The 25,366-nt window shown below is 41.3% G+C and overlaps 2 protein-coding genes across 4 annotated transcripts; both read right to left on the bottom strand.

The window, feature by feature from the left end:
* Positions 1 to 1,303: 1,303 nt before the first annotated feature.
* LOC115256440 (uncharacterized protein K02A2.6-like) lies at positions 1,304 to 6,258 on the bottom strand. 3 transcript variants are annotated; one of them, XM_062850695.1, is made up of 5 exons: positions 6,029 to 6,258; positions 5,748 to 5,972; positions 3,925 to 5,690; positions 1,715 to 3,853; positions 1,304 to 1,661 (listed from the first exon to the last, which is right to left on the bottom strand). In XM_062850695.1, the coding sequence occupies exons 4-5, from the start codon at positions 3,579 to 3,581 to the stop codon at positions 1,468 to 1,470; spliced, it is 2,061 nt and encodes a 686-aa protein (XP_062706679.1). In that variant the 5' UTR covers positions 3,582 to 3,853; positions 3,925 to 5,690; positions 5,748 to 5,972; positions 6,029 to 6,258; the 3' UTR covers positions 1,304 to 1,467. The 3 variants fall into 3 exon arrangements, with proteins under 3 accessions (XP_062706679.1, XP_062706681.1, XP_062706680.1); XM_062850697.1 differs by lacking the exon at positions 1,715 to 3,853 and having other exon boundaries at positions 1,524 to 1,661; XM_062850696.1 differs by lacking the exon at positions 1,304 to 1,661 and having other exon boundaries at positions 3,442 to 3,853.
* Positions 6,259 to 10,833: 4,575 nt separating this feature from the next.
* Positions 10,834 to 18,968, bottom strand: LOC109407273 (uncharacterized). Its single transcript, XM_062854650.1, has 4 exons — positions 18,963 to 18,968; positions 18,597 to 18,785; positions 11,406 to 11,770; positions 10,834 to 11,240 (listed from the first exon to the last, which is right to left on the bottom strand). The coding sequence occupies exons 1-4, from the start codon at positions 18,966 to 18,968 to the stop codon at positions 10,898 to 10,900; spliced, it is 903 nt and encodes a 300-aa protein (XP_062710634.1). The 3' UTR covers positions 10,834 to 10,897.
* Positions 18,969 to 25,366: the final 6,398 nt, after the last annotated feature.

Below are 25,366 nucleotides of genomic sequence, written 5' to 3'. Positions count from 1 at the left end.
TGGCGCAAGGCTTGCTATGCAAACACGTTCGAATACTAGAAATACTAGTAGTATACTCTCGCAAGAAATACTACAAAGTTTAGAGTTGCAGGCCCCTTGACTCCTTTACTACTCCTACAAATGTGCGACGATCTACTCCACCATAGCCTACCTGATCGAAAAAAAAAACTACGCTGATGATCATGGACTCTCGCACGTGGTTTCAACTGATACATGTTTGTGTTGCCGGAGAAAATTATACTGAACTAGCTATACCCGACAAACTTTGTCTTGCCTACTGCGTTTTTTTGGCGTTTCAAGTCCCTAGCCAAGTCCAAGTCCCCGTTCAAAATGTATAAAAACCCGATTTCCAAAAACTCTCAATTTGTCCTTGTTTTTTGCTTCATAAACCTTGCTTGGGTGAAAACTAACTGAACAAAACTAAGACGACCCAAATCAGACCCTCCGTTCGCAAGTTATGCGCGGTCCCACGTATGCCACTGCATTTTTATATATATAGATGAGTATTTTTCGTAATTACAAAAAATGTTGTATGCAACTCTATTCTATTCTATTCTATTCTAGTGCTTGCACAACCAATATTGAAAAGCATCCAGGAAATATCAAAATTGCTTCTGATATTTTCTTGTCATTATTATTATTTGCAGCATATCAGCGATATATTGAAGGATTTGCACAAAAGTGCACGCGGCCTATCGCTTCCGAAAGGTACAGCCGTGATTTTCACTCCCTGTTTATTTCATCCTTATGGGAAATAACATTGCGGAGTTTCCTACGGTGCGGTTGTTCCTTTCGAAAACGATAGACAGCGTGAACTTCTGTGCAAAGCCCCTTTTTGAAACATTTCAACGACCGCGCGGTGTTTACGTTTCAAGAAATCTGACAATAATATAAATATTAAAACGTCCAGGCCCACTGTGCAGACTAATGGGTTTGAAGATAGTTCAAAAACTTGCGGCAATAAGATTATCCACTTATGAAGAACATAATTAACGCAATTTTTTGAATATGATAAAAAAAGAAACTGGGACAACCGGACAACCGTACCAATTGTTTCATTTTAACCCGTAAACACCCGGGACGATCTACTTTTGGTAGAAATGCAATATCTTCTTTGTTTTAAAACATTTTACCCCGGATTTTTTTTATAGTCAAGGGGAATAGTTGTGCTAAGAAATACATGGTACCTCCCCCCTTTGCACCCTTCCCCCTTTTGCGGGGAGCCGAAAATACGAGGCTTTTTTGAATTTTTTATCAATTCTGCATGTTTTTGCTCAAATTTCATCGTTTTGCTAATTGTGGTAATCGAATATTGAGACACGCGTTATACTTAGCAGAATTCAGATTGTTTATCGTTATTCCTCTAGACCCTGGTACATCTATCTATTCATGTTGTCGTGAACCCATAGCACAGATAATGGAGTCAGATGTATCTCCACATCTCCCTTATAATATAAATGAAAATAGTCAACCATCAAGAATATAATCAGCGAATCGGTTCGGAACTCTAGTCAAACGAGGTACTCGACGTTGCTCCGAAGCTGGTTCGTCCTGGTCTGTCGACGTTTGCTCAGGAGAATCATCACTGCGTAAAGGGTCTTCTTGGCGCTCCTCTGGAAGTACCTCGGACTCATTTTGCTCGTCGGCTCTTCCAAGATCATCTGAAATAGTAAAAGATTAGATACTCAAAACTCATAAAAAGACGATGAGATACTTTGGTTATCATTTCCACTTCTTATCTTTTTGAGATGACTTGAGTTCCTTTCGTACACCTTTCCCGTTTCATCATTTTGAATCGTTGTTCTTGGACCGCGTTTTGCTGTAACCGTGAGCACGTCGCTGTTAAAGGTAGAACTCAATTTGTTTCCAGGTATGGTTCGCTTTATGTGAACTTTATCTCCGATTTCCAAACTTGAGGGCTTGGCGCCACGTCGATGATCTTCAGCTATCTTTCCCTTCTCTTTAGCCTGGTGGTCTCGATCTCTGTAATCAGTGCTTGGCACAGCTGTACCCAAATCCGCCAATGATGGTAATTTTGTTCGCACATTTCGTCCGTACATCAATTCACTAGGTGTTTTACCCGTCGTACTATGCGGTGTAGAATAGTACATAGATAAGTAGGTAAGTATATCCCGTTTCCAGTCTTGTTTAAGAGCTTGACTGATTTTCAGACGTTTGACAAGAGAACGATTCTGTCGCTCCACGAGGCCATTCTCTTGTGGCCAATAAGGCGTTGTTCTGTTCAAGACTATACCCCGCTGTTTGCAATACTGTTCGAATTCAGTGCTCACGAACTGACGACCATTGTCCAGCGTAATTGTTCTGGGATATCCGAGACGAGTGAAGATGCTCTCGAGCCGATCAATGGTTTCAGTAGCCGTTATTTTCCTCAAAACTTCCACCTCTTTATATCGACTGAAATAGTCGATCACTACCAGAAGATGGTCTCCAGAAGGCAGCGGTCCGAGAAAATCCATAGCTAGGTCAATCCACGGTGCTTCAGGCAATTTCCGACGCTGCATAGGTTCTGGACGATCTGCCTGACTTACAATACGGCAACCGGCACAAGAATCTACCGTTTTGATTATCGACTCATCCATACCTGGCCACCAACATGTGCTTCTCAGTCGTTGCTGCATTTTAGTACGGCCTGGATGTCCCTCGTGCCCCAACTGTAGCATCCTTGGTCGCAAAATAGTTGGCACAATCAGTCTTGAGCCCCTGACAATGAGATTACCAACAGTACCGAGTTCGTTTCGGAAAGCATGAAATGGCTTCAATAGTTCAGACGTGTAGTTCCAGATCCCACGATTCAAACACCCTCGAAGCTCACACAGTACTGGGTCAGTGGCAGAAGCACTCTCCAATTCCTCAATATCTACCGCTGCAACCTCCATCACACTGCGTATGTAGACGTCAGAGTCGGGGTCGAAAGCCTCACTCTCCGGTGCTCGTGACAATCTAGACAGGGGATCTGCGATGTTAGATTTGCCCTTTCGGTAGACCACATCATACGAAAAAGCTTGCATCCTTAAAACCCAACGTTCGATCCTGATACATGGCGATGAATTAGGGGAGAAAATGGCCTCCAGTGGTTTATGGTCAGTCTCGAGTTCAAAGCGAATTCCTAAAAGATAAATCCGGAAGCGCTCGACTGCCCAAACCAGGGCTAAGGCTTCCTTTTCCGTCTGAGCGTAGCGTCGTTCGGTATCAGTAAGACTTTTACTTGCATATGCCACTACTTTTGGTGACCCCTCTAGATACTGCAAAAGTACGGCGCCTAATCCTACCGGCGAGGCATCTGCTACCAGACGAGTTTTTAGCTTCGGGTCAAAATGGGATAACGTATTGACATTTCCAAGTAATCCCATGATTTGGTCGAACGCGTTCTGTTCATTTGCTTCCCATTTGAATTCCGACTTATCCTTAATAAGCTCTCGCAGCGGGAATGAGATTGTTGCCAAATCCGGAATGAATGAGCCGACATAGTTAACTAGCCCCAAGAAGCTTCGCACTTCCTCTTTCGTAGATGGAGGGCGGAAAGTGCGAATAGCAATAATCTTATCTTGAGCCGGAGACATGCCCTTAGCATCAAAACGATGGCCAAGAAAATCGATTGTCGTTAGCTTAAACGCGCATTTGGCCTGATTCAGAACGATGCCATATTCCTTAAGAGTTTCTAGAACACACTTAAGAGCTTCATCGTGTTCACGTTCGGTCTTTCCGAATATGATGATATCGTCGATGAAGTTGATGCAAAAGCCGCACTTTGAAAGAATTTGCTCCAGGATTTTTTGAAAAATTTCTGGAGCGCAAGAAATTCCAAAAACAAGGCGTTTGTATCTGAATAGGCCTTTAATTATAAATAAGATTGATTTTCAGTAATTTCCCCAAATTAATTGAATCTATCAAGTAATGGCTTACCTTTGTGCGTAATGAAGGTCGTCAACGGTTTGCTCTCGTCGTCTAGTTCGAGCTGGTGGAAAGCATCTTTGATGTCCAGTCGCGAGAAGTACACAGCTCCGTTCAGTCTCCAACGAACATCTTCAATCGTAGGGAGAGGATGAGTCTCGCGCACCACAGCCTTATTAAGCTGCCGGAGATCCACGCAGAGCCGGATGTCTCCACTGTCCTTCTGCACAACGACCAAAGGAGAGACCCATCGGCTTGGCTCCTCCACCTTCTCAATGATGTCTTTGCTGAGGAGCTCTGTCAGCTTATCTTCCACACGCGTCAGAGAAGAGAATGGAAGCCGCCGCAATCGTTGAGCCACTGGTTCCACAGACTTGTCAATCGGTATGTGAATCTCACTCCGTGAATACTAGGGAACCGTTTCACCGTAGCAATTTGCAGGACTGGTTCATGTCGACTTGGAAGACCTACCCTTAGAACTCCCAATTGCTTCGCTGTTGCCTTGCCGAGTAACGGTTGTGGTCCTCGCTTAGCTACGTAAAACCGAGCAACCGTTTTCAGCTGTTTCGTGCTATCGGTTATGCTGATTACTGCATCAAACATCAAATCCACTTCAAGACAGTCGTGCTGAGCATATGCTTTAAACTTTTTATCGGGTTTCATCAGCTCACCAACAACTGCTACTTGGTTCTGTTCCATATAACGCCACGTTTTGTCGTCGATTATGTTTGATTGAACGCCAGAATCGATCTGCATCTCGATCATAACGTTTCCAACCTTGGCCCAAATCAATTCCTCAGAGTCATTCGACGACGATACCATTTCCACCAATTCAACTTCCTCTTCGGCGTTTTGTGTTTCATCAATTGCATGCACTCGACGTGGATGGTACGGTGGGTTTCGATGGAACTGCTTACGACCACCTGAAGGTCCAGCCGAGGATCCAGGGAAAGCTTGGACAAATGTGCGCTTGAGAGGTCGCTGGGCACCAGGGTCATTATTCTTGTTGAAACTTGAGTGGCTCGGGGATACCGCACGAGAGAAACACACCCGACGGAAGTGGCCTTTCTTACCGCAGTTCGAACACACCCGATTCCAAGCTGGGCACTGTTGATCTTGGCCATGAGGACTTCCACAATACTTGCAAATCACCTTGATCTGCTGTACATTCTCGGACGTCTTCATTGTCGGCGCGATGGTCTGTCCACTCATTTGTTGGCTTGCAGATTTAGTAGTTTCGTACGCGTTTACTTGCCGGATAACTTCATCTACAGTCAGCTCGGTATCTTGCAGCAGCTTTTCTCGCAAATGCGCCGGTACAAACTGTAGAGTTTTGTCGATCACAGCTATACCTGAGCTCTCGATGGTCGTTCCACCGAAATTACACTTTTTGGCGTGCATTTGTGTCCTCATGATAAATTTTCCCAGAGATTCGTCTGGCTCCGGCTTCATACTCCAGAATAAAAAGCGCTCATGAGCCTCGTGCCGCTGGGGAGCGAAGAATTCGTCCAACTTTCCGATAGCGACATCATACGGGTTTACCGTATCAGTTTCTGCTACATCCGCATCAGGGATCCCGAAGAATACCTCCTGTAGCTCAAATCCTCCATACGCTAGTAAGAGGTCCTTCTTCTCAGACGCAGTGTTTATTTTGCCTGCTCTGAGACAAATTTCGAAGCCTCGCTTCCACGTTTGCCACTTGCTGTGTCGTTCTGACATGGGCACATCATTGCACGCGAACGGTGGCAGTCCAGCAAACACCTTGCTCGAATCCATTCCTTAAAATCAACCCTCGTTTTAGCATACATATTGGATTACCAAATTAATTTACCTACCAGAATTATAGCTGTCCTATATCTGTGGTCCTCCAGCAACAAGGGCTAATCTTCGGCAGCGTGGGCCAATCTCCCGGCAGCGTGGGCCAATCTTCGGCAACGTGGGCCAATCTCCGGCAACGTGGGCCAATCTCCGGCTGCTTGAGCCGATTCTTCCCCTCAACTACAAGTTCGTGTAGGTATTGGTGAGAATCCACCGATGCACAACCTTGTATTCTGCCGCTGCTGTTGAGTAATTTCTTTTTCACTATACCAAATTTTCCATGCGTGAAACCACTTACCTCAATCAGAATCCAACAAAACAACCACTAAACTTTACCCCAACCACAATTCCTACCAACAATTATCCCGTTCTCGCCGCCAATTTGTGGTAATCGAATATTGAGACACGCGTTATACTTAGCAGAATTCAGATTGTTTATCGTTATTCCTCTAGACCCTGGTACATCTATCTATTCATGTTGTCGTGAACCCATAGCACAGATAATGGAGTCAGATGTATCTCCACACTAATCATCAAAAGTTTTCACTGATCCTAGACATGCAATGTATTACTACTCATCATATTCTGTTGAAGTTTTGATCCCAGAGCTATTCTAAGGCTGGAGGCCTCCGAAGTTTGTGATATAAATCTAACATTCTCAACCACATTTAATGCACGATGAATGATCACAGAACATAGTCTACGGTACTCAAAAAAACCTCAAAGCACCCCTAGAAAATTCACGGTACATGACTTGGGTGATCTAGGTCATCCAAACTACTCTGGAATTCATTTTCTTAAAATCTAAAACATCTACCATCGTTTGTGTTCACTCTGTTCAAGAAATTTAGTCACGTTGATGTCCATTAGACCTCACTATGTTATGAGCAACTTGATATTGTGGTAGTTGGACATTCCGTGAAATACAAATGGACTTTGAAGTTTGGGTTACGATATCTACATACTGTATCATGCTTAAGTTGTGAAAAATATTCGTGGAATGTAGTCTATACTGATGATGGAACCTCAGTACATATCTATAATGCTTTTGGTACACTCATGGGATATTCCAGGCTTTTCAACCTATTCTGGAGTTAGGAACTTCAAGGCCTACAGGCTCTACTCTTGTTTTCCTTCACTCTAACGGCATAATTCTTTCACGATTGTGTCTGTTGCATCTTGTTATATTCCGAGTATCTCTATTTGTTGTTATTTGGGTGTATGCTGGCATACAAAAGGACCCAATGTATTTTGAAGGATTCTTCCAGAAATTCTTCCAGGGCTTCCTCCAGAGTTTCCTCCAGAAATTTTTCCAGGGAATACTTCGGGGAAACTTTCCTGGTTAATTTCTCCAGAAATTCCTCCAGGAATATCTTCAGGAATTTCTTTTGGAATAACTGCTGATTTATCTATGAATTCATCAACGGATTCTTTTAGAAATTCCTCCACGGTGTCCTCCACAAATATTTCCAGTAGTTCTTCCAGGAATACCTCCAGGAATTCCTCCACAAAATTATCTCAGTATATCTCCAGCAATTCCAACAGGGGTTCTTCCCGGAATTCCTCACAGGGATTCCTCCTTAAAGTCTTTCAAAAATTTTATCAGTCATTCCTCCAGGGATTCCTCCAAGAATTCTTCCTGGATATACTCCAGGATATATTTCAGAAATTCCAGGAATACTCCAGAAGTTCCTCCAAGAGTTACTCCAGGAATTTCTGTTGGAGTTAATCTACAAATTCCTCCTGGAATTAAACAGGAAATCCTCTAGGAATTGTTCCGGGAAACACCTCAGGAATTCCTTCAAAAAATATTCTAGAAATTCCTCCAGGAATAACTGCAGGAATTCCTACAGGAATTGCTGTAGGAATTACTACAGGAATTTCTCCAGAAATTTCTTCAATTCCAGTTCTTGCGGGAAAAATCTAACGTGAATTCGGAATTACTCGCATGAATAACTCCATGAATTTTTACAGGATATATTTCATGAAATACTCCAGGAATTCCACCAGAAAATAAAAATTGAAAAACATAACTTTAAAATTTCCTCGCAGTTCAAGGAAATTCTTAGGAATTCCTCTAAGAATTTCCCTGGGAAATTCTTTGAAAATTCCTTCATAAATTACTGCAGGAATTCTTGCAGAAAGTACTGCAGGAATTCTTCCAGGATATTCACCAGACATTGCTTCTAGAAATTCTTGTAGAAATTCCTGGAAGTGTTTTAGCAGGAATTCTTGAAGGAATTCCTGAAAAAAATCTTCAAGGAATTTCTGGAGAAATTCCTAGAGAGATTCTTGGAGGAATTTTTGAAAGATTTCTTGGAGGTATTGCTGAAGGAATTCATGGAAAGGAATTCTAGAAGGGATTGTTGGAAGAGTTCTTGGTGGATGTCTTGGAGAAATTCCTGAACGAATTTTTGGAGGACTTCCCGAAGGAATTCTTGGATGAATTTCTGGAGGTAATCCTGTAGGCATTTCAGGAGGAATTTCTGAAGGTATTTATTGAAAATCCCTGGAGGAATTTCCGGAGAAATTTATAAAGGAATCCCTGGCAAAATTCCGCAACGGATTCTTGGAGGAATTTTGACATAAATATTGGAGAAAGGTCTTGGAGAAATTCTTATTAGAGTTCCTGTTGAACTTCTTAAAAGAATTCTTGGAAAAATTCCTGGACGGATTCTTGAAGGAATATCTGGAGAAATTCCTGCAGGGATTTTTGGAGAAAGTTTTGGAGGAATTCTTTAGGGGTATCCGGATTATTTCATAATCGGATTCTCCGCCCAACAATTAGTCAAAATCCAAAATTTCAGAATTTTCGGAGTCCGGGAAATATTTTTAAATTGCATTTAAAGTTTGTATGGGGATTTTTTTTTTGTTCGGGTCGAACTGTCACTTTATCGATTGAACTGTCATTCTATCCACAAAAATGAAAACTGTTTTGTTAATTTAACCATCAAAACAAAGTTATCGGAATCCAATAAAATCACGTTATACTCATAAAAATGAGCTCTTTCGATTAGGCTATACAAAATAGCAATATTTTATTCACTAAAGAACCCAATTCTTGGAAGAAGTCACGGAGCAGCTCTTAGAAAAATCCTTGCAGTTATTCTCGGTGGAATCCCTGGAGTTGTCTCTGGAATATATTCTTGAGGAATTTCTGGAGGTTTCCTGAAGAATCTAAGAGGTATTCATAAAGGAATTTCTGGAAGATTTTTAAATGATTTTTTTAAGCAATTTCTTGAAAAAGCCCTGGAGGAATTTCTGGCGAAATTCCTGAAGGGATTATTGGCAGAAATCTTAGAGAGTTCTCTGGTGAAATTCTTATGGACCTTCCCTAGGAGTTTTTGAAATTCTTGGAGGGATTCTTGGAAGACTTTTCTAGGGGACTTCCGTGGAATGGTTTGACGCAGCAGCCGACGCTGTGATTCGCGTTTACTCTGACTGGTCAACGCGTCGCACCATGCATTTTGCACTGGCGCTTACAAAAACTGTTCGAACGCAAACGCGTCGCACTGCGCTTCGCTTCACGCAACTCTCTACTATGTCACCGCCGTTACGCACTATGTCGACGCCGTGAGAGTGCGCGTCCAAAGGATTTTCGTGGAATTGCTGTTGTTGATATTTTTTGCGGCTTCGCACACGCGCACTCCCCACTCTCACGCGTAACTATAACGGCGCCCTTATGCGTAACGGCGGTGACATATTAGAGAGTTGCGTGAAGCGAAGCGCAGTGCGACGCGTTTGCGTTCGAACAGTTTTTGTAAGCGCCAGTGCGACGCGTTGACCAGTCAGAGTAAACGCGAATCACAGCGTCGGCTGCTGCGTCAAACCATTCCGTCGAGTGCTTTCACGCTCGTGCATGCACAAGTTGCTGTACCGGGAACTGATGGTTGCTAGGACCGTCTCATGATTCTGTGCGCCTGGTGTGTTGTGTGTGCTGTTTGAGCGAATTTGTCATGACGTTAAGTTAAGTCAGGCCAGGTGTGAGTTTGGTTGTGATTTGAGCGTTCTCTTTATGCTGATGGTTGTGTTATGGTGCTAGGCATATTACGCGTTGCAAGAAAAATTTTGATTCCTGGAAAATTCATACCCGCATTGAGGAATATTTTCCCAGACAACGATCATGGGTGCCTATGCGCATACTATGCACGTTTTGTTCTACGCGGGGATAGCCCGCTGCGCGTTATTTCCGCACCAAAATCCAAATTTTTAAATTTCCGCATAATAGGTAATTTCGCTTCGGATGCGCGTCACCACAAGGCGCGTCACTGTGTCATGCTTCGCGTTGCTCGACGCGTGTATGAAAGCTGATCAACAAGCGCGTTGTGCATCGCTTCACGCGCCGCCTTACTACGTCATCGGCCTAACTATAACACGTGAGAGGGGGGGTGCGCGTGTGCAAAGCCGGAAAGAAGAAAATCATCCAGGCTTATTCTGCGCGGCGTGTGAGGTGAGACGAGTCGAATGAGGTGACAAAAGTCGACTCGCCCCATTTGATTTACATTAGTCGTCTCACTTCACGTGAGACGAAACCGTCCGTCTCACCTCACACGCCGCGCAGAATAAGCCTGATCAACAGCAATTCCATGAAAATCCTTTGAACGCGCACTCCCACTCTCACTTTGACGCGGTATTATGGCAGCGCAGTTATGCCATCGACCTTGTGCGTGTCCAATGGGTTTGCGTGCACTTGCTGCTGTTGATTCTTTGCGGTTTCGTGTGCATTTGGCCGAAAAAAAAAGGTGAAAAGCGTAACTCGTTCTGCATCACTATGGCAGCACACCTCCTCAGCGACCTCGTAGCCTCTTGTTTTCCCTAAATACATGCACCCTTACGGCGCTGACATACAGGCTTATTCTGCGCGGCGTGTGAGGTGAGACGAGTCGAATGAGGTGACAAAAGTCGACTCGCCGTAAGCCTGATGGATCGAAGCAAAACTCACTTGGACTCTCCAACCTTCATTTGCGTATCAATTAGCAGCCATCAATTACCATCAGAAAATGCATTTGATCGAAGCATACCTTGAGCTGCAAAAACATGTCCCGTCATTTCATGCAATTTCAGGATTTTCGCATCCACAATGCCCTGTATAAAAACTACCCATTTGAATAATTACACAAGCGTTTTATTTCTAGCAATAATTAATGCACATCACTAAAAACTCCCCCTACTGCATCAGCAGAACGGATCCCACAAAGGTCAGGGCAGCCCCAATCAGCTGCGCATTTTTGCCGGTGAACGGGGCGCTGTCGGTGGCGTTGTCTGCAGCTCCGGCGGCCGGTTCATCCTGACGGCTGCGACGACCGAACCGAACCAAGCTCCGTAGACCGAACTTTTCGAACAGGCCGGCGCTGGAGTCCCGCGGCTGGTCTTCCCCATCGATGGCACCGGTGTACATGATGACCGCCAAATCTCCCAGAGAGTCCGTTCCTGCCGGTTGCAGGGCAAAAGCTTGAACCGTTTGCTGGCCCTTGCCGACCACATCCAGTTCCGTCAGTTGGTTGATTCGGCTATTGGGAGTTTGAAAGAAAGAAAACTTTTATCGAAGAACTGTTGAAACTTCCAAAAGGTGGGTGGGAAGAAAAGCCATTCGTTTGGTCATTTGGGTTCAACCATAAAATTCACTCCACTGAATCTTCCCCAAAAAAAAATCTTTCAAGCAAGTAACAACTCACCTAGCTTCGTTTCCCAAGCAGCGGGTCAGGGCGATAAACATCTTGCCGTTCAGTTGGTAGGCCGAGCACAGGTCCTTGTCGGTTTTGCTTCGGAACTGGATGGACGGAACGGTGATTGGATCTTCGGCTTCATGGAGGGGGCTTGCGGGAACCAGCTGGAACACTGCCACCAGGACCAGTGCCAGAGAGGCGGACTTGAAGAGAAGGTTGGACTTTTCCATCTTGACGGCTTGAGTGAACCAATGTGAATGATGAAAATTTTCCGTTTTCTTCGAGCTACGACTACTGCGATTGAGTTTTTCAGGAGAATCAGGAAGTTCAGTTCTAACGTTAAGGCAACGCTGCGCGTCAACGCACGGTGAAGTCTAGGGTGAGGCAACAATAAGAAATGTTTGAAACTACCGGATGTGAGAGGATGTGAATTGCGAGTATTTAATTACAAGATCTAAACGCCAATGTGATTGCAATTCACGTTTCAAGTACATTTTTCATATTGTAATACATTCACTTGTACCTGTTTTTTTTTTCAGATTGCGCACCTAGGAATTTTTTGGCTTATAACTTAACTTTTGTTCAGGAATATGTTGGAGTAGGTTGGAGTCAATTTAGATATCGATCGAGGAGCATTTTTAGTGGCTGCCTTACAGCTCTGAAATAGATTTAGCTATGCCTATAGTGAATGAACATAATACATTTCCATACCTACTAATCTCGTCAGGCTTGTAATTTTGTAAAGAGTAAAATTAATTCAGAAGCACGCCTTTTAATTTTCCACTAATGACCACCCGCCGAAATGGCACTCATGCGTCAAGCATCCTACTGTTTGTTACGTTTCACTTCCCTATATTTAATCTGTAATAGGTACGTAGGTATGTATTCCAAACTCTTCTGGAAGGGGGCCGCTTGTGTCAGGAACTGTGACCGGACACGTGGCACTGGATGCTGCCTGCACGACTGTCACATGAATGTCATCTTTATGGCTCGAGGAAGTGCTAATTGTCCGAAAACCCGCTGATATTAGCTTTTGCTTTATTGTTTCGATGATGTACATAAAAAGTCACGTTCCATTTTGATGTCGTGGTAAAACTTGCTTGTATGGTTTATGTCATAGATAAAAAAAAGACAAGTTTGTAACAAATAATAATGAAAACAAGAGTTTTCATGCAGTTAGGTGAATTTAAGGAAATTCGATTTAGGTACCCCCATTAAAATAAAATAACATAGGTAATAAATAACATCGCTTGAAAGCTTTAGATTAGGTTCAAAGTGGAATTAAGTGAAAAATCGTCGCTGGCAATTAAGAGACGTTCAAGGCGTGGTAATGATCGAGGAAGAGGTAAAATGGGACTGTTCAAGGGTCCCCAACTTCCTAATACCCCATAAAAGTCCTCTAAATTCCTGTTTCCCTGAATTTCTGCTGAAAACTCATTGAACTCCTCTGAAATCTCATGTAATCCACTTGAAATTAAGTGGAATTTCCAAAAACTTCCTGAAATTTACTCAAGCTTGCTAAGCCACCTGAAACCCACTGAACTCCTTCGAAGCCCTCACAGACGCTGCCTGAAGCTTCAAACCCTCAGAAACCTCCAGGGACCAACATGGATCCTCAAAAATTCCCTGAAACTTTTTTGAAACTCCTTTGAACCACTTTAACCCGTAAACACCCTGGACGATCAACTTTTGGCGGAAATGCAATATGTTCTTTGTTTCAAAACATTTCACCCTGGAGTTTTTTTTATAGTCAAGGGATATTCCAGGCTTCCCAAACTATTCTGGAATTAGAACCTTCAAGGTCTACAGGCTCTACTCTTGTTTCTGTTCACTCTATCAGCATAATTCTTTCACGATTGTGTCTGCTGCACCTCATAATATCACGAGTACATCTAACCTATGTGTTGCTTTTTGAGTGTCCACTGGCATTCAAATGGACCCAATATATTTGGAAGAATGGTTCGCAATGTTTGTGAATCTAAGGGTATTTTTATTGTAGCGAATGCTCGTGATATAATCTACGCCATTCTTGGAGCCTCGGAGTGCAATTCTGATAATTTAGCAACATTCACTTCGTCATCTAGGTCATCCAATTTTTTCTGGAATTAAGAACTTTAAGCTCCACAAGCTCTACTCTTCAATCTTTATACTTTATGAGCTCCTCCAAAAAATCGTTCTGAACTCCACCAAGACTTTCGCCAAGAATTCATTAAAGAATCTTTCCAGATATTCCTCTAAGAATTTCTGCCAATGATTCTTGGAGGAATTCCTCCAAGAGTTCTTCAAGAAAATCCTCGATAATTATCCCAGGAGTGCCTCGAAAAATTCTACCAGAAATTCCTACAAGAATCTCTCTAGAAATTTGTTCAAGAATTCCTTCAAGAATTACAACAGGAATTTCTTCAATAATTTCTTTCGATATTACTCTAAAAAATCTGCCAAGAATTCCTCAAAGATTCTCTCTAGGTATTTCTCCAAGATTTTTTCCAGGAATTCCTCATAGACATCTGCCAAGAAATTCTCCAAGCATTCCTCCAGGAATTCCTTCAAGAGAATTTCTCCAGAAACCCGCAGGAAATTGTCCAGAAATTGTTCCAAAATTTTCTCCAGAGATTCATCCGAGATTACTTTCATGCATTTCTCCAAAAATTCCTCCAGGAAATCATGAATAAACTTTTCAAGGAATATAAAGGAAATTAATTCAGGAAACCTCCAGAAACTTTTTCTGGAATTCCTCGAAGAATTCTTCCAGGAATTTCTTCAGGCATTTTTTTGGATTTTTTTTTCAAGAATTCCTCCAGAAATTCTTTCTTGAATTCCTTCACGAAACCTTGAGTAATTCCTCAAGAAAATACTGTTGGGATTACTCTAAAAATTCATCTCCGAGAATTCCTTCAGAGATTTCCTCAGAAGTTCCAAAGAAATTATGACAAAAATTCCTCTCGAAATTACTCCAGGAACTCCTTCAGGAACTCTTTCAGGAATTCCTTAATAAATCCTTTTTGGAATTCCCCCACGAAGTTCTCCAGGGATTCATGCAGGAGTTCCTCTTAAAATATCTTCAGGAATTCCTCCAAGAATTCCTTCAGGAATTTCATAATTAATTCCTCAAGGAATTTATTCAAGAATTCATCCATAAATTCCTTCAGGGCATCTGCCTAGAACTTTTCCAAGAATCCCTCCAGGACTTGTTTCAAAAATCCTACAGGCCCTTCCCCTCTATAACTCCTCCAAGGATTTTTTCAAGAAATTTCTTCACGAATTCATCCAAAAAATCTTCCACAAATCCCTACATGAACACTTCCAAGATTCTTCAGAAAACCTCCAGAACTTCCTTAAGAAATTACTCCTGGGACAAACTCCCGGGATTCCTCCGAGAAAACCTTCAGGTAATTCTCCATGAACTGCTCCGTGACTTCTTCCCAGAATTTCTCCAAAACTTCTTCCAGGTTTTTTTTCAAAATTTTCTCCAGTTATTCCTGCAAAACTTCTGCTAAGAATTATTCCAAGAATCCTTTCGGGAATTCCTCCAGATATTCTTTCAAGAATTTCCTACAGGAACTCTGATAAGAATTTCTCTAAGACCTGTTCCAATGCTTCTGTCAAAAATTCCTCCAAGAATACTTCCAAGAATTTGGCCAGGGATTCCTTTATAAATTACTCTAGGAATTTCTCAAGGGGTTTTTCAATAAATACCATCAGGAATTCTTTCAGGAAATCTTTCAGAAATTCCTCCAGGAATGCCTACAGGAATCTCCACAGCAATTCCTTCAAGTATTCCTCCAGGAATTCATCCAAGATATCCGACAAAAATTCCTCCGACAATCCAGAATTCCTTCAATTCCGTTCCATTAATTACTTCAGGAATACCTTCAAGATTTCTTTCAAGAATTCCACCAACAATCTCTCTAGGAATTTCGCCAGGAATTCCTCGAAAAATTCTTTCACGAATTCTTCAAATAATTCCCACAAGAATTCTTCCAGGAATTTCTTCAAAAATTTCGTGAAGAAATTTCTGGAGAAAATCCTGAAGTAATTCCTGGAGTACTTCCTGGAAGAATTCATGTAGTTATTTCCCAAGCAACACACTTGGATGTTAATAAGTTTCTATAATTTAAATGCAACTACATTAAATGTTGTGCCCTTTGTATCAATCGTCTTATTAGCGACTAAATTGCAACGAAAAAAGCGCAAGAGGTGGAGCCAATATAAAACATCCATTCGTGTTATAAACGGTTTTAATTCGGAATCGATTTACGACCGACATACAACTCATGGTCGACATACAAATTGTGACCGATTCGACAACTAGTCAGCTAGTCATCACATTCGTTACTGCCAGTGACTATGTGTCAACAGTTTCATTTATGTGATTAATAATTGTGGGTAAAATTTGCCCGAAAAAAAAGGTGAACGAGAACGTCAATTTTTGTGCCGCTCCTGATTTATTGGTAAATCATGCATTCTGGCTCAGTATTTCCAACGCGCCTCAGTCTACTTATCATTTTGCGAGTGAAAATTTAGACATTTGTAGCACAAATGTACGCGCCATATTGCTTTGACAGAGTTCATTTCAACAGCTTATTTAATGCACCCGTAAAATGCTGAAAATTAGTTAAGAATTTTTGCTTGCTAAATCATGTCTAGGACAACATTGCTTCACACGGTAGGACATTAAACATATATTTAAAAACGAAATGCTGTGTCTGAAATTTTGCCTGATAAGAAATCAAGATTGGTTCGAAAAAATGTCAAAATTTAAGCTAACGGAATGCTGCATCTTTTCGCCAGATATTTAGGAAGCTTCAGAACGCCACTATATAGTCCGACTGTAGCATGTATTGAAATCCTCCCAGTGGTAACAGTCGTCCTGTACTACGTAAATAGTGCAGAATTTAACAACAAATGAAGCATTTACCAGTGCTTGTATATTCTTCTTGGTTTGAAGAAGGAATGCTATAATGTATGAATTCTTTATTGACCAATTTACTGATGTTTATGATGTTATTTCAATTTAATATGGAGCAACTATGGTATAATAATAAACCAATTGTTTAAATATGAAAATGAACTTGCATTTTTTTAATCAAACAAAAATGTCTTACCTCCAATTAATTTTTTAACCACTTTAATTTAATAAAATTAAAGAATATGTTGGAAGATTTATAAAGAAAATGATACATTTTAATTGTACATGACTTCGTTTTTTTTGGAAACATTTAAGATTTTATAGTGCATTTTATTATTTTTATGATTTCAAAAACCTTTTGTCGCACATTTTATAGCTTCCATCCCTTCTGTCAAAATTTTTCGTTATGTTCTAAATTAGTTCCAAGTTAACATGTTTATAACAATCAGTATCAATGTTTTGGTTGTTTTGGTTTGTAAACGGTCGTAACTAAGATTCGTTGAAACAATCAGATTATACCTCAGTTACAAATTGATTTCGCAAGTTTCAACTAACGATGACGTTTATTTACATTGCGCTAGTTGTTATTAATATGTTATATCTCAGTTTGGCTTTAACAACAGGATTTTAATATCCGTTGTTTCATGAAAACTCAGTTCCAACATGTTTGCAACGATGATTATTTCTTTTTTAGTTGCAGGTGCTACTTGGGTTGTGAAGGAATTGTAAAAGAATTCCTGTAGTAATTCCAGGAGAAATTCGTAGAGTAACTCCTGGAGAAAAATTTCTAAAGGAATTACCGGAGTACTTGCCGGACGAATTTCTGGAATACATCGTGGAGGAATTCCTGGACGAATTCTTGAAGGAATTCTTAGCAGAAGTGTTTGCGAAATAACTGGAGAAATTCTTTAAAAAATTGCTAGGAGAATTTTTGGAGATTTTTTGGTAGAAATTCTTGAAGAAATTCCCGATGAGATTCTTGGAGGAATTCTGGGAGGATTTCTCGGAGCAGTTGATGGCGAATTACCTAAAAGAACTTGCTAGTGGAATTCCAAGAAGGATTTATTAAGGAATTCCTGCAAGAGTTCCTTTCGTTATAATTTTCTTCCATGTTAAGAATTTTAAGTTAAGTCAAAAGTTTTTCAAAGCTCATTGTATAAGTCATAAATGGTCAAAATTTCATTGCATTCTGCTCATTGAATCCGGAGATATAACATCTCAAAGTTGGCTTTCGTATAATTATACCTTTTTCTAGAATCTTTATAACTTCGTGCAGAATAGTCCGATATTTTCCAAATTGTGTCCACTGATACACGACTAGTTGATCGACTTACAGTGAAAATTTGAGAATATTTTATGCACTTTTCGAAAAGTTACAGTTACTTGAATTTTTTTGAGAAGGTAAAATTTTGCCTATCCCAATCATTTTGTCTATCCCCTGTACTTGTTAGACCTGAACTACAAAAAGTAACGTCAATAATCGATTCCGCACCGTTCCGGTACTCTTGGTACCGACATTAGTCAGGTCGACATCTAGTATGCCCAGTGTCTCTAGCAGGATCTGACCCTGCTGGTTCGTAAAATGACTTCCCCATTCCACGGCCCAGGCATTGAAGTCACCCGCTATTACCACCGGCCTTCACCTTGTCAGCACGGTCGCCTGCAGTCCAGCATCTGCGGGAACTGGCTCGATCGACCACCGCGGAGGCGCATAACAACTACAGAAGAAGACCCCGTTTTCGTTGTCGGCTACGAAGCCCTTATGGGTAGTAGACGCCAGCTCCTGGACGGGGTTTTAACTCATCATCCATATCACCACTATTTTCTGGACCTATCCGGGACCCGGGACCCATCAAAAGTGATCCCGCGATCCACCTGTGGGTCGCGACCTTATGGCCTCCGGCGTCTCATTTCCTGCACAGTTTGCTCCTGTCAGGGCCTTTGCAGTCCCATGACTTGTTGCCTGGTTCCAGACACCAGAAGCAAACCTCCGGGGCTCATGAAAGGTCAGTTGGCATACTGACTAGCCCAACTGTGACGGATGTGGTGGCCACCTGCACCTCGAACTGTTGCCGCAGTGCCATGACGAGCTCTTCCACTTCGGTGACCTCGTCAAGGTCTTTGACCATGTCTTTGACCTTCACAGTCGCTTCTTGTGTGAGAGCCCTCATCACTACCCCTTCACCAAGGACCTCTTCCGCCAAACTCTTGTAGGCGGCGCCCTTGCGCTCTTTATCGCGCTTCAGCTCCAGGATCATGTAGCCCGTACAAGTACGTCTAATACTGCGCACGTCGGCTCCCAGACCATCGAACGTGGCGCTGCTTTGTATCTCCTTCAAGACGTCCGAGTACTTCGACTGTTGTGTCTTGATGACGAGCACGTCGCCTATCTCGCGCTTGGCACCTACTCCTTTGCGCCTTGTTATGACGTCCCTAACTTTCTCGACCTGCGGCTCTACTTTCTTCTGCTTGCGCTCGACCTTCGTCCAAAGGGAGGGGGGGGGGGGGTTGGTCTTCCCCTTGGTTCACCCCACTCTGTGGTGTCTGAGAGCTTGAAAACCCAAGCAACCCCTTGTTTTCATCCTGCCGGAAAGGGCCAGCCTTTTCAGTCCCACACTTCCCTGCTTTCCGGGACACTTGACTGGGGTCCTACTTACCAGCATTATTGCAGACCTTCAGGGTTAGTATCCTCCTGGTCTGTGGGCACTGTCAGACACCTACTCACCTGACGGCTGCCTCACCCGCTTCTGCGATTGCTTATCACGAGCAGTCGCATTCGCCACACCTTTTGGGCTACCTGCGAAAGTGAAGGCCTCCCTCTGGGTAGACTTTATAGTCTTTACTTTCACCGGTTCCGCCACTGCCGCAGGCTTCACGAGTTTTTCGTGATCCTGCCTATAACTTGCGAAGTCGCAATAGGACCATTTTGAGGTCCTTGCTTATGTTGGACTTCGTGGACGTAAAGTCGATGATCTTGCCAAGCTGCTGCTGAGCTACCTCGATTGACAGACAGTCCGTCTCATTTTTGGTTAACGGCTCTCGGCAGACTAGCCGTGGAATGAATTGGAGGTTCCACGCTGGAGCTACGAGTGCGCAGCTTCCTGCTCCTGACTCTTCGCTTCTCCTTAACGGAGACCTAGCCAACCCACTTCTTGCGAAGGGGCTTGTTTCACCATTACCGCTTCTTTCTGATTGATTTTTGTTTAAATTGTTCTTCATGCTTAATCCCACGAGTAGCACCGGAAAGGAAGTTCACCACGCCAGATCCCTACATTCACGCGGTAAGGTACGAAATACTGTGGGGGGGACTTCGTTGAAGACCGAGCATCTTTGTCACCCCCCTCGATCACTAATTCCTCGGCGTCGGCATGGGTTGCTTGATACCTTGAATTGGGGTTAGTAGTCATATTCTTAGCCGGCGACTCGCAGAAGAGGGAGTCGTCAACCCCTTGGACCACCATCCCTGTTGCCTCGTGATAAAGGGTGTCATTTACTTGAAGTGTATATTGTACAAACGCCTTCACATTGTGAAGTTCACAATTGCGAGACGCAACAGTGTGATCACAATGACATCGCGCGCCAGTTTGCCACATTTGGTTTTCCGTTAGTACATCCACGCCAATTCAGATTTTTTTTTTAAGAAAAAATAATACACCACACTTATTTTCCCACTTCCACCGCATGCATGTGCAGTATGCACTCAAACATATTTTACGAATAAATTGGAGCGTGAAAAGGCAAGGAAAAACTCTGCCCAATGTGACAGCTAAGAGTATGTGTTCATAGTATGACAAAGTAGCTAGCAAAAGTGCATTTTGAAAAAGAGTTGTCTGGATACCGTACGACACTTTTGACAATGGTTTAAATATGCCCCACATCAGTGCCAGTAGGCAGCGCCACCACACATTGGCTGGAGCGAAAATGAAAAATTGCAGCAAAAATGAATCGAGAAATATTTGGAACGAAGAGAAAGAAAATTCCTGGTAGGAAGGGACATTAAAATATTGCATATTAAATGGTACGGTTCGAGCTAACCGGGAGCAGTCGCACGGGCTGCACTTGGCTTCTGCCGGATGATGGTGTGTTGGAGCTGGTGTCAGAATTCGGTGGGTAACGAGAAGGTGGGTGGTGATTTTACGTCTGGCGTGTCGGAGCATGCCCGGATAGATGGAGTTTGACGGGATCGCAATTGGGGACAATGACAAGAACTGGATGAGACGAATTTGTTTTCCCTTTGAACTTGGGGAATTTCAATTAAACACAAAAAAGTAATTTGTCATTTTTCGAAGTTATTTTTAGAGTTATAAGTGAGTTGGGATGGAATGATGGAAAAAATACATTTTTTTTGGACATGTCACCAGCTATAAATCTAGCACTTAGTATCATACGGGCGCATCTGCTATGTTCCTATCGATTACAGATCAACTCGATATTTGTCTAGTGTGTGTTAGATCCCATTCTTCTTATTTTTTGTGGCTTGACATTCGCATTGGAACTTGGCCTGACTTTCTTCAACTTAGTGTTCTTAAAGCACTTCCACAGTTATTAATTGAAGGGATTTCTTTGCCTGCCATTGCATGAATTTGTATATTGTGAGGCAAGTACAATGATACACTATGCCCAGGAAGTCGAGAAAAGTTTCCCGACCGGAACGGGAATCGAACCCGCCGTCTCTGGATTGGCGAAGCATGGCCTTAACCACTAGGGTAATGGTCGAATTTTGGACCCCTAGAGGAGGTTGTTCGATATTTCATTTGAAAAAATGCATAATTATTCGTTTCAATTAGGTATGTTTCCTACTGTTCGGTTCTAAAATGCAAAAACTTAAAGATACTAACCGAATGTTGTGCTGCTTTTCATTCGTACGCATAATGAATTTCCACAGCGTGAAATTATCATGTTTTAGACCTTTTCACTATATTTTGGACGTGTCTAATAGTTATTTATGTAATGAGTTGCAAAAAATTGATTTTTTCAGCACGAGTCGTACATTTATCCAACGAGGCTTGCCGAGTTGCATAATATTTACATTATACAACTATTTTTCATTATGCAACTCATTTCAGTTGCATAATGAACCAGTTCGGAAAAATTGGCCATTATTATACCAAAATGAGTTATAAAAAATTTGAATTATGATACTGAATTGCATAAAATATATTTTGGACACAGCGTAACGTAAACAAATAAATTTTGGACACACCGGATAACAATCAACTAAATTAAACTCAAGATGAAGCTAGATACTGCATGATACCGAAATTACTTCTTCTTTTTCTTGGCATTCCATAGATGAACATAGATTTGAGTTAAAATTGATGTTAACATATAAGTTTTTCTAGAAAATAGCATATTTTTGCGAAATCATGATGATTTTTTAAGAAATTGCATACCTTTAGGCGTTCAATTTGGGTCATTCTGTAACTATCTATTCTAATGCGGGCTTCGTGGCCGTGCGGTTAGCGGCGTCAGTCGTCTAGGCGTTTCGTAACCCTCGGAGTGCGGGTTCGATTCCCGCTCCAGTCGGGGAAAAACTTTTCGTCGAACGGAAAATTCTCCATTGGGCCACTGGGTGTTCGTTCAGTGTGTTGTCCGTTGTCTTGTGTATGTGTAATGTTCAGTCTGTGCAGCCTTTGGCTGAAGACGGTGTAGTGTCTTTTTTTTAATCTTTTAACATACAAAATGCACTATTTGTAAGAATTTTCAAAACTTATTCAGATTCAGCATGACCAATTTAGTTTCAATAACACTAGTTTACAGCATTTTTGAACTCGGTAAGCTGATGATCGTTTTTGGTGTAGAATCATGCCCTGAGTTCGAAAACGCGAAGGAAAACAATTTTTTACTGTAACTCGCCTACATATGATATGTCAAATAAACGTTGAGAAAGAATTTTTAAATGTTTTTTTCTTATTGAAAAAATACATTTATTCATATATTTTTGGAAATTTTGCTAAAATTTAAGGAGATCGTCCTCAAAACTCGTCAATATCTTGAATTTCATCAATCTAATGCAAAACCTGTATTCAGATGATCGAATAGTATTATATTCAGCTTTTTTTTATGGAAAAAGATTTAAAATTGGTTGAACAAAACGCAAGATATTTGAATTTTATTAAATTCCATATTTTAAACAGTTATAAAACTCGATATTGAACTAAAACTCAAAAACTGTTCTACTTTAAATTTTTTGAGGCACGGTTTCGAAAACAGCGCTAAATTATGCTTCAAAAATGTTGGTCGTTGACAGAAGTTCATGACTTACGTTTTATTTTGTAAACTAGTGTAATTTTCCAGTCTTGGAATGTCATTGGTTGATCAACTTCACCCCGGATTGAAAGTTTTCAAATTTGGCCATTTTAACATTTTTTACAAAATGAAGCAGTATCTTGTAAGAATATCGTTTAAGGAACCTGGTACAGGACCACTCAGTACATGAGTTACGAGCAACCCGTTTCCACTGACCACAATTAAACCGTTACCACCGATCATGCCGATATTCGTCAATAAGCCACTTTCGCTATCCAAGCCTGAGACGCAATCATCATGAGTCAACATAAACATTCATTCGCCGGAGCACCAATGCAGCCGAATCGCACCAAACATAAACATCCACCCGCACGCACATCATACGACGTAGAATCATCGTCATAGCTGTGGCGCAACATATTTTTCAAGTTCAAGTTCAGTTAGGTTAGATCAGGAATAATCATGATCGATCGGGAAGTGTTAGTTTATAAAAACTGATTCGCACAATACAGAAGAGAGAGTCTTCAGCTGAAACTGAAGTGGCGCAGTCGTAGTTTTTTAAAAACGCCGAAACCCCCTCGGGTATCATAATTGTCGCAGTGTCGGTAGGATACCGCTTGCAGTGATCAGTGATTAGTGAGTTTTTTCGGGACAATTCCCATCAGCGAGTGCATATCGTCGATTAGAAAAAAACTTCATTTCACCTGGACACGGCGGGAACCGAAGACCACGGCAAACACCGGACACACAACGGGCGCATACCGAAGTGCAACGGGAACCCACAGCCAGGACGGAAACGCGACGGACGAACACCGAAGTGAGGACCGAAAAGGATTGTGGTAAGTTAAGTGTAATTTTAAGAGAAAAAGAAGAATTATTATTGAAAAGTTATTATCAAAGATTATTATCAAAGAAAAATTACCAAAGAATCATTATCAAAGAATTTTAAAAGTGAAATAAATAATAAAAGTGAACCAAATAAAAAGTGAATCAAAAATTTTTAAAAGTGCAAAAGTTAATAACCAAAATTAATCTTTTAATCCATAAGTGTATTTTTAAGTGTGTTTAGATATTTTTAGTGAGTGACAACGATGGCCAGGTACGATGGAAACCGTGATTTATTGGCCGCAGAAAATGAAGCGCTACAAGCACAACTGGAACAAGCCGCTGCAGACATGGTTGAACAAAATCGTCAGGTAATTGAACTACAACATCAATTAGCCGCTGGACAAGATGTGCAAAATCAACTTGATAATGCTTTATTGTAAATTAATCAAAAAGACCAACAAATTGCAAATTTGAGAGCTGCTACTATGAATAATTTCAGTGATGTGGAATCTATTTTGAAAAGCTTGCAGACTCCACAAATTTTAAGGGATTTTCCATGCTTCACTGGGGATCCTGTTAAATTGCATTCGTTTATAAAATCTATTGACAAGTTAATGCCAACATTGGAGCGTGCTAAAGGAACACCTGCATTTGATGTTTGGATGCATGCTATTCGATCTAAAATTACTCATGATGCGGATGCCGCACTTGAATTATATGGTACTGAAACTAACTGGGATGATATTAAAAATACCTTGATTACTCATTTCAGTGATAAAAGGGATGAAATTTCTCTTACTAGAGACTTGTTTAAATTGAAGCAAGGGGATTCAGTTCAAGATTTTTATAGAGACGTATCACATTCTATTTCATTACTTATCAATTTGTTACAGGTAAACGAAAAGGTAAGTGTTATAATAGCTGCGAAGAAACAGTTTTACCAAGATCTAGGTTTAAAAGTTTTCTTGTCGGGACTTAAAGAGCCTCTTGGACCAATCATTAGAGCTCAAGCACCCAAAACACTTAAGGAAGCACTTAGACTTTGTCTTGAAGAGGATAATTACAATTATGTGAAAAATCCATTCCAATCAGCATCGAAAACTTCGAATCCAATTTCGTTACCACCAAAACCGATGCAAAAATCTTTCCAATTTCCACCACCAAGACCATTCAATTTTCAGAAACCTCCACAATATCAAAGACCTTTCCAATTTCAATCAACACCTCGACCTCAATTTAATAATGGACCACGTCCATTCCAATTTAATACGCCTCAAAGACCTTTTCAATTTAGACCATTCCAACAAAACCAATTCCAAAGACCATTCCAATACCAAAGAAATCCGTTTATGCAAAACACATTCCAAAGAAATTTCCCAAAACCACAACCGAAGCCGACACCAATGGAAGTAGACCCTTCTCTCAGCAAACAGGTAAATTACATGAATCGACCACATTATCAGGTAGAAGAGTTTGATGAATGTTTTGATTATCCCAATTACATTGAACCGTATTATTATCCTGAATACTCAGAATATTCACCATATCCACAATACTCAGAATATCCAGAATACTTAGACTATTCGGAATATTTTGATGAAGATCTAAATCAATCTCAAGCCTCAAACAACAAAACAAATTTACCAAAAGTTACTCTACCAGCAATCAAAGAATGTGAACAAAATAATGTTCAAGTTGATGACATAAATTTTCGCGAGCGAACGGAAGACGGGCACCCAACATGAATAATTTTATTCCCTATGTTGAAGTTGACACTACTAAAGGTCCACTCAAGTTTTTAATAGATACTGGAGCCAATAAAAATTACATTAGCCCCAAACATGTTAATCAAGCTAAATTTACAGATCCATTAACAGTTCATAATATTAATGGAGTTCACACAATTAATCAGTCTGTACATTTCAATCCATTTTACAAAATTCCAAATACCCAAAAGTTGCAATTTTATGTTTTTGATTTTCAT

The sequence above is a fragment of the Aedes albopictus genome, chromosome 2, assembly GCF_035046485.1.
Source record: "Aedes albopictus strain Foshan chromosome 2, AalbF5, whole genome shotgun sequence".
Taxonomy (NCBI): domain Eukaryota; kingdom Metazoa; phylum Arthropoda; class Insecta; order Diptera; family Culicidae; genus Aedes; species Aedes albopictus.
The sequence above is the reverse complement of the archived record's forward strand: the minus strand, read 5'-3'. Positions and strand labels throughout refer to the sequence as shown.